The 14,433-nt window shown below is 43.3% G+C and overlaps 1 protein-coding gene across 3 annotated transcripts in view; it reads right to left on the bottom strand.

The window, feature by feature from the left end:
* Positions 1–14,433, bottom strand: part of LOC115137173 (protein furry homolog) — a 205,759-nt gene that overhangs the window by 39,905 nt on the left and 151,421 nt on the right. For 2 of the 3 annotated variants that reach the window (XM_029673300.2, XM_065024674.1), the window contains exons 50-54: positions 13,044–13,220; positions 11,590–11,754; positions 4,808–4,882; positions 3,673–3,846; positions 416–616 (exon numbers count right to left, since the gene is read on the bottom strand). In XM_029673300.2, the coding sequence (XP_029529160.2) occupies positions 416–616; positions 3,673–3,846; positions 4,808–4,882; positions 11,590–11,754; positions 13,044–13,220 (792 nt within the window). The remainder of the gene's footprint in view (positions 1–415; positions 617–3,672; positions 3,847–4,807; positions 4,883–11,589; positions 11,755–13,043; positions 13,221–14,433) is intronic. The other variant, XM_065024673.1, reaches the window with a different exon arrangement.

Raw genomic sequence — 14,433 nt, 5'->3', positions numbered from 1 at the left:
CAGGCGAGCTCAATCGAGCTTGAAGTATTTGGAAGGAAACAAATACTACTTGAACCAGTGCCAGATGGGCGAGGTTTGCACTTTTGGGACCATTCCATTGGTTCCATGAACTTGATCGAGCTTGAAGTACTTTGAAGAAAACAAATACTATTTGAACCCAGATATGCTAGTCAGGACATCATGCACGAGGCAACTGTTGTGAGAGAAAACCATTCCACAATACATAGTGTAAACAAAGTATTTGAGCAGAATTGTATGAGATAAGCACAGAGCAGCAGAGCATGCCTCCTGGTTGTGTCCTAGCAATTGTAACCGTTTATACATGGTCAGATATTATTTAATCCCCCCAATAGTTAAGGTTAGGATGGGGGGGGGGGGATAATCTGATCCTAGGTCTGTGGTTAGAGAGACGTACCACCTGGGAGTGAGAGAGGATCTGGCTGACGGTGATGGATTCTTCCTCTGAGGATTCCTCTGAGTCCTGGTGGATGAACTGGCCTAGGCTGGGTGTGCTGCTGGACAGCTCACTGGCATCCAGGGGCACCATGTCACTCCTGTCCAGGCTATCCATGGAGCGTCTCCGCACCCCCCAATTGAAGCTGTCCATTGTCTCCCCCTGCGAGGACGATCCACACAGCTTTAAGAAACGACGACACAGAGCCTGATGCCTCGCACATACACACTCACAGGGGTCTACGCAGACACACACATACATACACAGTGGTCTAAACCCATGCATGCACGCACACACAGGGGTTTACACAAACACACATGCACACAAAAAGGGGTCTACACACACGCACACAAAAAGGGGTCTACACACACGCACACAAAAAGGGGTCTACACACACGCACACAAAAAGGGGTCTACACACACACAAATACTTGACCATGCAGTGCAAGTCAAATCAAGGCTGATCTTCATGGGAGAGTTACCCAATGACAATTTCAACAGCCTCACTTATACCATTTCACACTACTGAGCGGAGGTGATACAGTACAAGACAAGCTGAGATGTACTACCCTAGCATGGTTACACATTCAACCACAGTTGCTGGAACCGTGCTGATGGACCACGTGAACAGAAAATATCCAAGACAGCACAGTACGGTTTGGCAAGTCACGTAAAAAAGTAGTCTTTTAGAGCATCATAAAATAACTTTCCAATGGATCAAATCAAAATAGCCCACTTAACAAAAACTGAAAAATAACTTTAGTATGACTCCACTGGGAGCTTTTTGGACTTCCTAAATATTGTGTAGTATTATCATCCCTCTGAGCCTAATGGCTTCAGTCTTGTTTCAGATCCTCCTGGGTGAAGTTTCCTCTAGGTACAGCTTCCCCTCCCCCAATCCTAACCATTACAGGGGGAAATGCAAAACTGACCCAAGATGTGTCTAGTGGAAACATTATCCTACACCAGTTCAGATGCCAAATTACTTTCCATCAGGTCACGATTCTGGAGAATCCAACCAGCCTCCTCAGGGCTGCATTTCATATGGCACCCTACTTTCTTATGAGCCCTGGTCAAAAGTAGTGCATTACAAAGGGAATAAGGTGCCATTTGGAATACAGCATGGTCACCACATCAGGCAGGACAGATCCTGGACCTGTGGTGACTGACTAGCTTCATCATATTTTACTCTGGTGGAAAGACAGGGCTAGCCTGGTCCCAGATCTGTTTGAACCTGCCTGTAGTCCCAGCTAACAATTCTAGGGAAAGATAAAGTTTTTGTAATGTTACCCATAACGTTCCCCTGATGTTTGAGTGTCCAGTTTTCCATTAGTTAGGGGAACATTATTATGTATGTTAGCAAAAACCTCCTGAGAACCTATTTAGCATGTTTTGACATTAGAGTTAGAACATTTCTTTATTGTCAAACAAAACTTACCCAGAATGTGGTTACCATGTTTTCAGAATAAAGATATTCATGTTCTAGACACGTTCCAAGAACATTCATGTGTCCAGTTTTATGAGGGTTAGGAGAATATTCCATCAACGTCACACCAAACATACACAGAACATGGTTGCCATGTTCTCAGACATAGGATGTTCTCAGTCCACTGGTCCCACAGAACCTCTCTCATCACATCATCATCGCTATGCGGATGACAAGTTCACACACTACTGGCTTCCAGTCAAAGCTTGCATCATCTTCAAGACCCTGGTGCTTGCCTATGGAGCAGCAAGAGGAACTGCACCTCCTTACCATCAGGCTATCCTCAAACCTTAAATCCTAACCAGAGTACTCCATTCCGCCACTTCTGGTCTCTTGGCCCTCCCACCCCTACGGGAGGTCAGCTTCCGCTCAGCCCAGTCAAAGCTCTTCTATGTCCTAGTACCCCAATGGTGGAACAAACTTCCCTTTAAAGTCCCCGCCCATCTTTCAAAAATCGCATGAAATCTTACCTCTTTGAAGAGTATCGTAAATAACTCAGTGCCTGTACTTGATATGATTGTGATGAGTTGTCTCACCTACCGAAACTGTTAGTCGCTCTCGATAACAGTGTCTACTAAATGACTAAAATTTGAAATGTAAAGTCATGGTCCCCTGGAGGTTTTTGTCTAGTTCCCGTGTTGTTCCGGTGACGTCCCCAAATACGTTTTTAGGACATCTCCTGATGCTCCCAAAGAAATGTTCTCCGGAGAGAATGGGCTCGGCAACCATAATAAGGGGTGGTGTGTAAAGAAACACGTATTTTTCTTCCGGGGGAACGTTTCTTTAGGACCATCAGGCATAGGCCTAAACTTCTTTAGGGAAGTCCCTAGAAAAAGCTGGGAACTAGACAAAAACCTCCAGGGGACCATGACAGAACATCCTGTTTTAAACGTCCTTGTACAGAGGAAAGTTCTTGCAACATTCCCATGAAACCTATCTAGAAAATGAATGACTTATAGTCTGAGAACATGGCAACCATGTTCTGTGTATGTTTGGTGTGACGTTGATTAGATATCCTCCGTTGATTAGATACATTCCATCTACACAATACAGTAATTGCATTGCAACATGACTGGACTTACCTGGATCTCCTAGATGGTGGCACAGACAAAAACAGAAAAAAATAAACCCACATTACATTAGATAGAAGAGAAGAAATGAAAGTAGACACAACAAAGTGTCCTGGAGATCTGTTGAGACCATAGAATTATAAAGGGCCACCCATTATTGCTTCATTGAGATGCCCCTTCTAGTAATTCCATTCGTATGGTTGAGACACTCATTTGGGATTGAGAACGTTTCTAGCTCTCTGATTTAATGATTACACTAATACTGTGTACATTAGTGTCATATGTACACAGTACTTAATGATTATGATGATTATGATTTTTTTTTACCTCTATCATAAGGTTTGGGAGACTGAGGTTCCATAACAGCACCACACACTGAGTACGTCTGTGCACTGCAACACTACATCCAGGGAACTTATATGGGTTGTGAGTGATTTGGCCAATGCATTCACGTCTTCCACCCTTTTACACACCACTAAACTAGTCATATTCTCAGCCCTGACAGTCAGCTTGCCTGCTTAAACCAGAGGACCACATTGGAAATAAACTGTAATCAGCTGTTTTTTTTTTTGCGTTTATCCTCAATGATATCAAAGGCCTTGCATCCAGGTGCGTGATTAGAATTATGTTTTTAAATGATCAAATCAATCAACCAATCTCACCTCTCCTTCCTCTAGCTCCACGTCCAGGAAGTCAAAGTCTCTGAAGACTCTGAATTGTTGCTCGGACGTGGTGTCATCCATGTTGTTGTCCTGCTCCTGAGTCCCCTCCTCAGATGACACCAGGCTGGGCTGCAGATCCATCAGGTCCAGCTCGCCACAGCTGGAGAAGATCACCTGGGGACGGGAGGATACATAGGGGTGTGTTAAAAGCATACAAAGCATACGTGGGAGTACCACACTCCATTAAAAAAAAGCATGCTTAAATCTACAATTCATATCAAACAAATATAATTCTCAATCTTTTTCATATGGGATCACGGTGCATAAACATTATTACTATATCTATTTTTGAAACGTCTTCCATATTAAATAACCAGTCATGTTAGACAATCTTAAGGCACTACTATGACATTGTTGAGGGGTTAAGAATGATGTGTAACCATACATACTGAGTGCACAAAACATTAGGAACACCTTTATAATATTGAGTTGGACCCCCTCAGAACAGCCTCAATTCGTTAGGGATGGACTTTACAAGGTGTCGAAAGCATTCCACAGGGATGCTGGGCCACGTTGACTCCAATGCTTCCCACAGTTGTGTCAAGTTGGCTAGATGTCCTTTGAGAGGTGGACCATTCTTGATACACACGGGAAACTGTTGAGCGTGCCAAACCAAGCAGCGTTGCAGTTCTTGGCACACTCAAACAGGTGCGCCTGCCACCTACTACCATACCCTGTTCAAAAGGACTTAAGTCTTTCCCATTCACCCTCTGAATTGCACAGATACACAATCAGCCTCTCAATTTGGCGTAAAAATCTTTAACCTGTCTCCTCCCCTTTATTTACACTGATTGAAGTGGATGTAACAGGTGACATCAATAATGGATTATAGTTTTCACCTGGTCAGTCTGTCATGGAAAGAGCAGGTGTTTCTAATGTTTTGTGCACTCAGTGTATAACTTTCACAAAATGCCTGCAATATGAGTAGGCCATTATCACAATCAGTGTGTCTAATTGTTGAATAAGTGATGACTGCTGCTTTCTTTCAGTGATTCTGAACAAAAAAGTTAACTTTTATGAATACTCAACATTAACTGTGTGTGTGTGTGTGTTTTTGTGTGTGAGTGTGTCTCACCGAAGGATTTTTGGTGAGCCCCAATCCCTGTCCACACAGACACAACACATTCACCAGCTTCTCCCGTGTCCTCTTCTGCAGATATGGAGAGAAGAGAGAAGTGAGGTGACGTCCCACCAGAGCAGAGCAGAGCTGCGTTGTTCAGATTGTGGAGTAGGACCTCTGAGCGGACAGCGACGCAACAAATCAGATTACGTCAATATAAATATAAAAACATGATCTGACCGTGCAACTCTTTCAAAGAAATGCATCATCACTGCTCTCCATCTTGAAAACTTGGCTGCGGTCATGCACAATTTTGTGATTGCATTAACAGTAGATCACAATACTAAAAGATAGTTGAGTAAAATTTCCTTTAAGCTACACACTCTTTTTACTTCTGTTGTTTCCTTTAAAAAGACTACCCTGTTCCTGCCTACAGTAAACATTGGATAACTTGAACACCATAGGAATATTTGTTCTACTTAAAGTACACAGAAATGTACACTAATATTTCTGTCATCACACAAGTTTTGAAGATTTGACGTATCGTTGACTCTAGCCAAGAGCCGCAACACATACACATTGAACTATGCTCAACTTTGTCGTGCTGGTCCAGCCAGCCTTCCAGAAGCTTTGCCTTCACACGGCCTGTCTGCCCGTTCTGTGGTGTCCGCATGGTCCTAAATCCAGATGTCTAAACACTCCAAACAGCCACCTCACATTCTGAAATTGCATTTTTGTCTCTACACCAGCTTTACATTGATTTTAAAAAAACAAGACAAATGTGTGGTTGGGTAGACTGTTTAGACATCTGGATTTAGGACCGCAGACACCACAGAACGGGCTGACAGGCCGTGTGAAGGCATAGCTTCTGGAAGGCTGGCTGGACCAGCATGGCAGAGTTGAGCATAGTTCAAGGTGTATATGTTGCACTCTTCTCTTTCACCAAGTTGTAAAAGGAAGCAGATCAGAAACTGGTTACTCTTTAGTTGACTGATATAGCTAGTAAGGTAACAATTGTTTAACTTTACAGAAAAAAAACTAAACTAGTGTTTAGTCGCAGTGCTGAGCTAGTACTGTAAATGAAATGTAACGTTAGGCAATGTTTCATCCCCTCCCGACTGAGATGAAGGAATAAGCTACACTAGCTAGTAGCTACCACAGCCAGGTCATATCTAGCCTCAGTACTTTAAGTCTTCTAGTTTAAGTCAAAAGTTTACATACACCTTAGCAAAATACCTTTAAACATAGTTTTTCAAAATTCATGACATTTAATGCTAGTAAACATTCCCTGTCTTTAGGTCAGATAGGATCAGCATTTGATTTTAAGAATGTGAAATGTCAGAAAAATAGTAGAGAGAATGATTTATTTCAGCTTGTATTTCTTTCATCACATTCCAAGTGGGTCAGAAGTTCACATACACCAAATTGTATTTGGTAGCATTGCCTTTAAATTGTTTAACTTGGGTCAAACGCTTCGTTTAGCCTTCCACAAGCTTCCCACAATAAGTTGGGTGAATTTTGGCCCATTCCTCCTGACAGAGCTGGTGTAACTGAGTCAGGTTTGTAGGCCTCCTTGATCGTACACGCTTTTTTAGTTCTGCCCACACATTTTCTATAGGATTGAGGTCAGGGCTTTGTGATGGCCACTCCAATACCTTGACTTTGTTGTCCATAAGCCATTTTGCCACAACTTTGGAAGTATGCTTGGGGTCATTGTCCATTTGGGAGACCCATTTGCGACCAAGCTTTAACTACCTGACTGATGTCTTGAGATGGTGCCTCAATATATCCACTTCATTTTCCTTTCCTCATGAAGCCATCTATTTTGTGAGGTGCACCAAGTCCCTCCTGCAGTAAAGCACCTCCACAACATGATGCTGCCACCCCCGTGCTTCACAGTTGGGATGGTGTTCTTTGGCTTGCAAGCCTCCCGCTTTTTCCTCCAAACATAACAATGGTCATTATGGCCAAACTGGTCATTCTATTTTTGTTTCATCAGACCAGAGGACATTTCTTCAAAATATATGATCTTTGTCCCCATGTGCAGTTGCAAAACGTAGTCTTGCTTTTTTATGGCAGTTTTGGAGCAGTGGCTTCCTCCTTGCTGAGCAGCCTTTCAGGTTATAACGATATAGGACTTGTTTAACGGTGGATATAGATACTTTTGTACCCGTTTCCTCCAGCATCTTCACAAGGTCCTTTGCTGTTGTTCTGGGATTGATTAGCACTTTTCGCACCAAAGTACGTTCATCTCTAGGAGACAGAACGCGTCTCCTTCCTGAGCGGTATGACGGCTGTGTGGCCCCATGGTGTTTATACTTGCGTACTATTGTTTGTACAGATGAACGTGGTACATTCAGGCATTTGGAAATTGCTCCCAAGGATGAACCAGACTTGTGGAGGTCTACACATTTTTTCTTGGATGATTTCTTTTGATTTTCCCATGATATTAAGCAAAGAGGCATTGAGTTTGAAGGTAGGCCTTGAAATACATCCACAGGTACACCTCCAATTGACTCAAATTATGTTAATTACCCTATCAGAAGCTTCTAAAGCCATGACATACATTTCTGGAATTTTCCAAGCTGTTTAAAAGGCACAGTCAACTTACTGCTGACCCACTGGAATTGTGCTACTGTGAATTATAAGTGAAATAATCTATCTGTAAACAATTGTTGGAAAAAGTACTTGCGTCATGCACAAAGTACAGGTCCTAACTGACTTGCCAAACCTATAGTTTGTTAACAAAACATTTGTGGAGTGGTTAAAAAACAAGTTTTAATGACTCCAACCTATGTGTATGTAAACTTCTGACTTATCTGTATCTGACTGTATCTGTCAGAGAGCAGTATGACGTGGCTAGTATTACTATCTAACAGCTGTTTGGATGGAAATATTTTGTAGCCTTTGTTTAGTCTCATTTCAGAAGTAAATGAACTTGGCAAGCTTTCACCAGTTGATATACCGTTAAGAGAGCTCTGGCAAAAAGTTGGCTAACATTAGATATTCTTTCTGCCTTAATCAAACTAGACCGGAATCAAATGATGAACCCATCGGCCAACAATTGAAGATTGATATTCGGACGTTTTTTCAGTGCAATGTGAGTTTAATTAGAATGGCAATGTAACGTTATTGATCTGTCAGTGTCCCTAGCTAATTACCTACTTTTCACACTGACAGTAATAAACAGCTGTAATGTTACAGATTTCCCTGTCATGATGCACAGTAGAGGTCTGCGCTGGACCGATTTCTTTATCCCGCTCCCGCTGGCCTTCTGTCTGACACCCACACACTACCGCAAGAACTGGTCCCAAACCCAACCGCAGTATGTGACACAGCTCATTTGCCAGCCATGGTCCCAGCAATTTTGCACCCTATAGGCAATTTCAAACTTGCAAAAATAACTTAAGAAATAGGTTCAATTACCAGAGATTCTTACATGGGCCTTATATTGTATTACTGGGCTATATCAGCCAATAAGCCATTTTTGGGGGGAGTGGTAAGATTCAGACGGTGAAATAATGGGTGATCAATATTTAAGCCTATTTCTAGGCAATGCAAACTATAGCCTAATCATAGGCCTATTAAGGAAGTACATATCCTTGGAAAGATAACTGCCCCGTGCTTCTTCACACATGCATAGGCTATATCCTACTCTATTTAATTGAGACCACACCTGATCTTGCAGGTGGCTACTGAACTGTAAGCAGCATGAATAAGACACTTGCTACGTTTTGCTTAGTCCAATAGAATATCGCCCACCTATTAGGAGGACAATTTGCAGGCAGAGGCAAATAAAAGGGTAATCAATACTTAAATGAATAGGCTCAACGGTCGCTCACCATAGTAACCTAACCTATGTGTGCGTTGTGCCTTTTCAATGATGATTCCATTTTTTGATTGCACTTCGACTCACGTTGGTTGAGCGCCCTCCACTTCTTCCATTATCAATAATCATTTACAGAGACCGTAGTAAACTTCAGTCTAATCATAATTAAGTTAATTTCATATTCAAGTTAACTGCCACGTGACTCTCTGCCTATGTAGGCAGCCTACTCTCACGCCCAACTAGGAGAGGTAGGCTAATGTTGAAGTTGAAGCAGCGAATGTGTGAACAATGCAAAGATATGCACATTTAACACAATAGGTAGGCTAACGCACACAAAGCAGAAAGAGGACCGTTTCCAAATAATCTGTGGGACAACAAAAATATTTCCATCCGAAAGTCGTCTTTATGACCCCCCTTGCCCGTAGCATGAAAAATGCTGACTGCGCAGCAAGGTCCCGCAGACATCCAGTAGGAATGCAGCCCTCTAGTGCAGACAGTACACAACAGGATCAGATGGTGACAGGGGTCCCAGCAGGGTCAGACAGCCAGGAAAGACCAGTCTATGGAGGTCAGGGGAATTTTGCAGTATATTAACAATATCAGTGAATGATATAAAGTTCTATCTTGAATTGATGAGTAGACCTACAGTAGCTACAGGACAGCAGCTTAAAGCTACAGTCTGGGATATGGGAATGATGGTCATTTCAATTACTGAACCATTGATTCAATTCTTGGATAATATAATGTATAAATGTGCACCAAGGTAATTCTTTGTCATGCCGCGTGTTAGGAGGATCAGATGGTGACGGGGTCTCAGCAGGGTCAGGAGCCAGGGAAGACCAGTCTGTGACTGAGGTGAGGTGAATTTTTGAGGACACACCACACTCTCTGCAGCAAACACTGGAAAACCAAATGCCATTTTAAGGGAGTCTGACAAACCACCAAAGTTGATTTCCAAACTGTATCAAGAGTTGATAGAGGCTTTTCCCGATGACACAAATATGTAAAACAAAAATGAGGGAGACCTGGTAGAAGCTAGTGATGATGAATGGATACATGTTTGAATCTCCAGTCATGTTCATATCATCTCAGACATAAATTACTACAGTTTAAGGCCATCCATAGAAAGTACTATATGCCAGTGAAACTGAATTACATGGACTCAGAAATGTCATTCCTCTGCTGAGGTGTAAAACACAAAAGCGGATCCATTTGCATATGTTATGGTCTTGTGAAGGCTGGCGGAATTCTGGCAAACAGTATGTTCTTTTATCTCTGCATGTCTATAGATTCTCCCTGTTTTTGTTTGCTTGGAAATGTTGATACTGGAGGCTTATCTGAAGAAACTGTGTAACCATTTATAGCGACTAAGAAATGCAATACCATTATTTGGAAGGTTGGTTTTCCTCACACAATGTCAAGTTATGTATCACTAGCTTTGATTTATTACAAGATTAAGGGTAAACTGAGCAACTTTCATAAGGTCTGGATGTGTTATATGGAATACAGTTCGAATAAAGGAGTCTGTATTGAAAACATGCCCATGTCAGTGGAGATATCGATTTAGGCAATCCCTAGCTGCTGGGCTCCTCAGTCCTGGCCCTGGGGGTCTTTCGTCCTGTGGGTTGTCGCTCTGGCCTTGGCTTAACACACGCAAAACCAATAATGATTGTTTCACTAAGATCCTAAAGCTGAGTGGGTTGTGTTGGGGGGCGACCCAGCTATATTGTGTGCAAGTAAAAAGAGCTCTACAGTACTATTAGGCATATGAGATTAATGTATGTTAATGTATATTTGAGGTGTTTTTAAAATTTATTTTCACAACTTTCCCTTGGGAACAAAACATTTTTTTTTAAGGTGGGAACTGGGACGGAACTTGTGTTGGGAGAGATTGGAGTTATTGACTAGACTGGTGGGGGTCGGGCGTGCAGGTGGCTCGGGCTGGCAGGTCAGACTGACTGAAATTTGATATAGAGGATGTCTTAATAAAGTCAATCAAAAGTCTGTAGTTTTTCCAAGGGTTGTTATTTGTTAGTCTATTGGTTAAAGGTGCAACAATATTTATTATTGAATTACCTTTGATCTTGTTCAGTCTGATGAATCACATTAAACATACTTAATAATGATCTCTTACCTAGCTTGATGACAGTGGGCATTTTGCTTACTTTTTGTTCTAAATAGAGACAGCATATTGGGTTGTGTAAAAATGCAAGATATGAGCTTTAGATGTCCCACTTCTAAAAACCAAAGTGGAGCCCCTGACTCTAGCTCTGGTCCAGGGGGGGTAGTGCGCGTTTCTCCACTACTACTGGACACTACTAGTGGAGGAGTGCACACTTTGCCCTGGACCAGAGCTACATTGACTCTTACTTTTTCTGTTTGTTGTTATTTCTCGCATCCTGATCACAATAATCCTGGAGGCCAGATCTGGGTGTGCTTTAGCCAACTCCTCTGTAGTGGTCCTTGCCATGGCATATAAGAAACGTGAAGGTTTGGCTAAAGCACAAACAGGAACTAGTGACCAGGCTAGATAGAAGTAACATTCTGGAAGAGAAAGGGAGAGATTGACTTGTGAGGATTGGGGTAGGGGGTGAGACAGACCTGAGAGGACTGAAAGGGGTAGACTGACCTTGGAGGACTGGGGGAGAAGGGGGTGGTAGGCAGCCCCACTAACCAAAAGGTTGTTGGTTCAGATCCCCGAGATGAGTAGGTGAAAAATCTGTTGATTGTGCCCTTGAGCAAGGCACCTCCTGTAATAGCTCTGGAGAAGAGCATCTGCTAAATTACTCAAATGTCAAATGTAAGCAGGACACTAACCTGAGAGGACTGGGGGTGGAGTGGGAGACTGACCTTGGAGGAGTGATGGGAGAATGGGAGACACTCACCTGAAAAGACTGGGGGAGGAGGGGTGAAAGGGGAGGCTGACCTGAGAAATTGTGGGAGAAGAGGGAGAAAGGGTGACACTGACCTGAGAGGACTGGGGTATTTTCCAGCTGACTGGAACCAGGACGTTGTTGGAGGTGGAGCCCGAGGAGGTGGAGGAGGTGCTGCAGGTCACAGCGATGGCCCGACTTTTCCCCTCCCGGCCTGGAGAACCTTGCAGCTCCTCATACCTCCTGCCAATCACTGGGGTCTACAAACACACACACGTAGGGAACTTAGTTAGTCACACACAGAGCACAGGTTTGGAGCCGAAACGGAGTGTCTCTGCAGCAGTAAGTCCATGATTGGCCAGCTCCCATTCCTCTGTTCTATGGCTGCTCCAGTCTAGCCCTCCCAGCCAGGACACGCATCAGGTCAACTATTCAGCCGCTCATCAATATTTCAACACCTGCCAGGCAGCGTTTGTTAAGCCCTTAGCACTGTTCAATGGCAGCCGTTCATAGCCCCAGCAGCTCAATTACCGAGCGGGAGAGATTCGCACATTAGGAAAATAAGATATCCCCCAGCTTGGCTAAATTAGCTTATTCAATCCAGCTGCAGTCAATTTACACAGATTCCATGTGCCTCCGGTAACATGCTGTTCTTCTGTTGTGTTTTTCTCCCCACCCCCTTCCGTCTAAAAATACTGAGGAATTTGTCTGAGAAACGAGAGGTAAGTTTGTTCAATCATTCCTCTCTAGGCTGTAATGCTCTCTGTTTGGCTGGAGCTCACTCCCTCTCCACCCCAGCCCAGTTTGAACTCTCCTCCTCCCTGATTCCCACACAAAGGACGGCAGTAGACCTGTCTGACAATATTTCCTGCCATTCATAAACCTCACAAATAGCTGCCTGTTTGGTTCCTAGACGTACATAAATCATACATTACTTCCCAGTCTGTCTGTCTGTTAGCCCTCACAACATCGCTCTCTAGTCTAACTCTGCCCAGACTGGCTGTGTGTGTGTGTGTGTGTGTGTGTACTTTTCTAGCTTTCCTGCTAATCTACTGGGGTCATTATTAAAAGGCATAATCTGTAATTAACTGGAAGGAAAGACATGTTTCCTGTCCAAAACAGATCCAGTCATCAACAGTCTCACACCAGTACCACACCCTGGAAAACACAGGAAAAGTACAAGAAAACGTGAGACTGTAAACATGCCTCTAAGTGCCTTTCATGCTTTTAACAACAAACTTTTGGCTTTGACATAAATGGCACCCTATTCCCTATAGTACACTACTTTTACACTGTATAGGGAATAGGGTGCCATTTGGGAAGCAGTCTTTAACACAGAACAGCTTCATGCACAGAACAAACCCCGTCTTGTCCCTGGCTTGGCTGTCAGACAGGGAGCGACAACATTACATCAGAGTGAGAGGAAGTTAGAGAGAGTGGAGAGAGAGAGAGAGAGAGTGGGAGAAAGTAAGACAGAGAGTGAGCAAAAGAGAGCGAAAGAGAGAGAAACAGATCAAAAGAACCCGAGAACCATTGATGTCTGACTAACCTCAGAGATGTCAAAGGTAAAGTCCAGTGTTTTCCCGGGCAGGGCTTTGGAGGAGCGCTCCCACACCTGGAGGTCCAGGTGGGCCAGCTCGCTGTGGGGGGACGTTGGCTGCACCAGGCTAGCCGACCGGGACACCACTAGCTTCAGGATGTTCAGGGCTTCCCTCCAGTGGGCCGTCTGAAGAGCGTGTGCAGACAGAGCACACACACAACGAGAGAGAGACACACAACACAGAGTCTGTCAGAAGATATCCACCATATGACGTCAAAACTGTTTTCATTTATCAAAGAAGCATAAAGCAAAGCCTCTGAGGAGAATCCGCCAGGAGAAAGGTTTCAGTGTGTGTGAGCCTGGAATGAGGGCCTGCAGCCAACACAGCAGGCTGTTTATAGAGTCATGTTGGGTGTGCCTTTAAATTTGTTGCTGAGACGCAAGACTCTGTTTTCCCTTTTTGCAGTAGTTAAAGGAATACTACATTCAGTATTCTGTTCATCATTTTGATTTGAACAGATTGAAATGGGTTTATAATATAATTGAGGAAGTAGAAAGGATGTGAGAAGAATTCCCGAGGGGATGAGACTGGACCGGATGAAGCCAAAGGCTGCAGATTAAGAATCAGGAAGGTGGACTCTGTAGAGTTTGGCTTGGAGTCTCAGGTAGACATCGTAAGGCCATGGTAATTAGGCTGCTGTGGTGATGGCAATCCAGGAGATCTTGACAGAGTTTCATCAGATTTGAGCCAACTGTAAATGGGCCACTCAGGAACATTCACTGTCTTCTTGGTAAGCAACTACAGTGTAGATTTGGCTTTGTGGTTTAGGCTATTGTCCTGCTGAAAGGTGAATTAATCTTTCAGTGTCTGGTGGCAAGCAGACTGAACCATGTTTTGCTCTTGGATTTTAACTGTGCTTAGCTATATTCTGTTTCTTTTTTATCCTGAAAAACTCCCCAGTCCTTAACTATTACACGCATACCCTTAACATGATGCAGCCACCACTATGCTTGAAAATATGGAGAGTGGTACTCAGTAATGTGTTGTATTGGATTTGCCCCAAACATAATATCATAATAGTATTCAGGACAAAAAGTGAATTGCTTTGCCACATTTTTGCAGTATTACTTTAGTGCCTTGTTGCAAACAGGATGCATGTTTTGGAATATTGTTATTCTGTACAGGCTTCTTTCACCCTGTCAATTAGGTTAGTATTGTGGAGTAACTACAATGTCCATCCTCAGTTCTCATATCACAACCATGACATTCTGTACTATTTTAAAGTCATCATTGGCCTCATGGTAAAATCCCTGAGCGGTTTCTTTCCTCTCCGGGCAACTGAGTTAGGAAGGTCCCCTGTACCTTTGTAGTCACTGGGTGTAAATAATAACTTCCCCA

The sequence above is a fragment of the Oncorhynchus nerka genome, linkage group LG11 (assembly GCF_034236695.1).
Source record: "Oncorhynchus nerka isolate Pitt River linkage group LG11, Oner_Uvic_2.0, whole genome shotgun sequence".
Classification (NCBI taxonomy): Eukaryota; Metazoa; Chordata; class Actinopteri; order Salmoniformes; family Salmonidae; genus Oncorhynchus; species Oncorhynchus nerka.
Note: the sequence above shows the minus strand (reverse complement) of the source record. Positions and strands in the feature narration are given on the sequence as shown.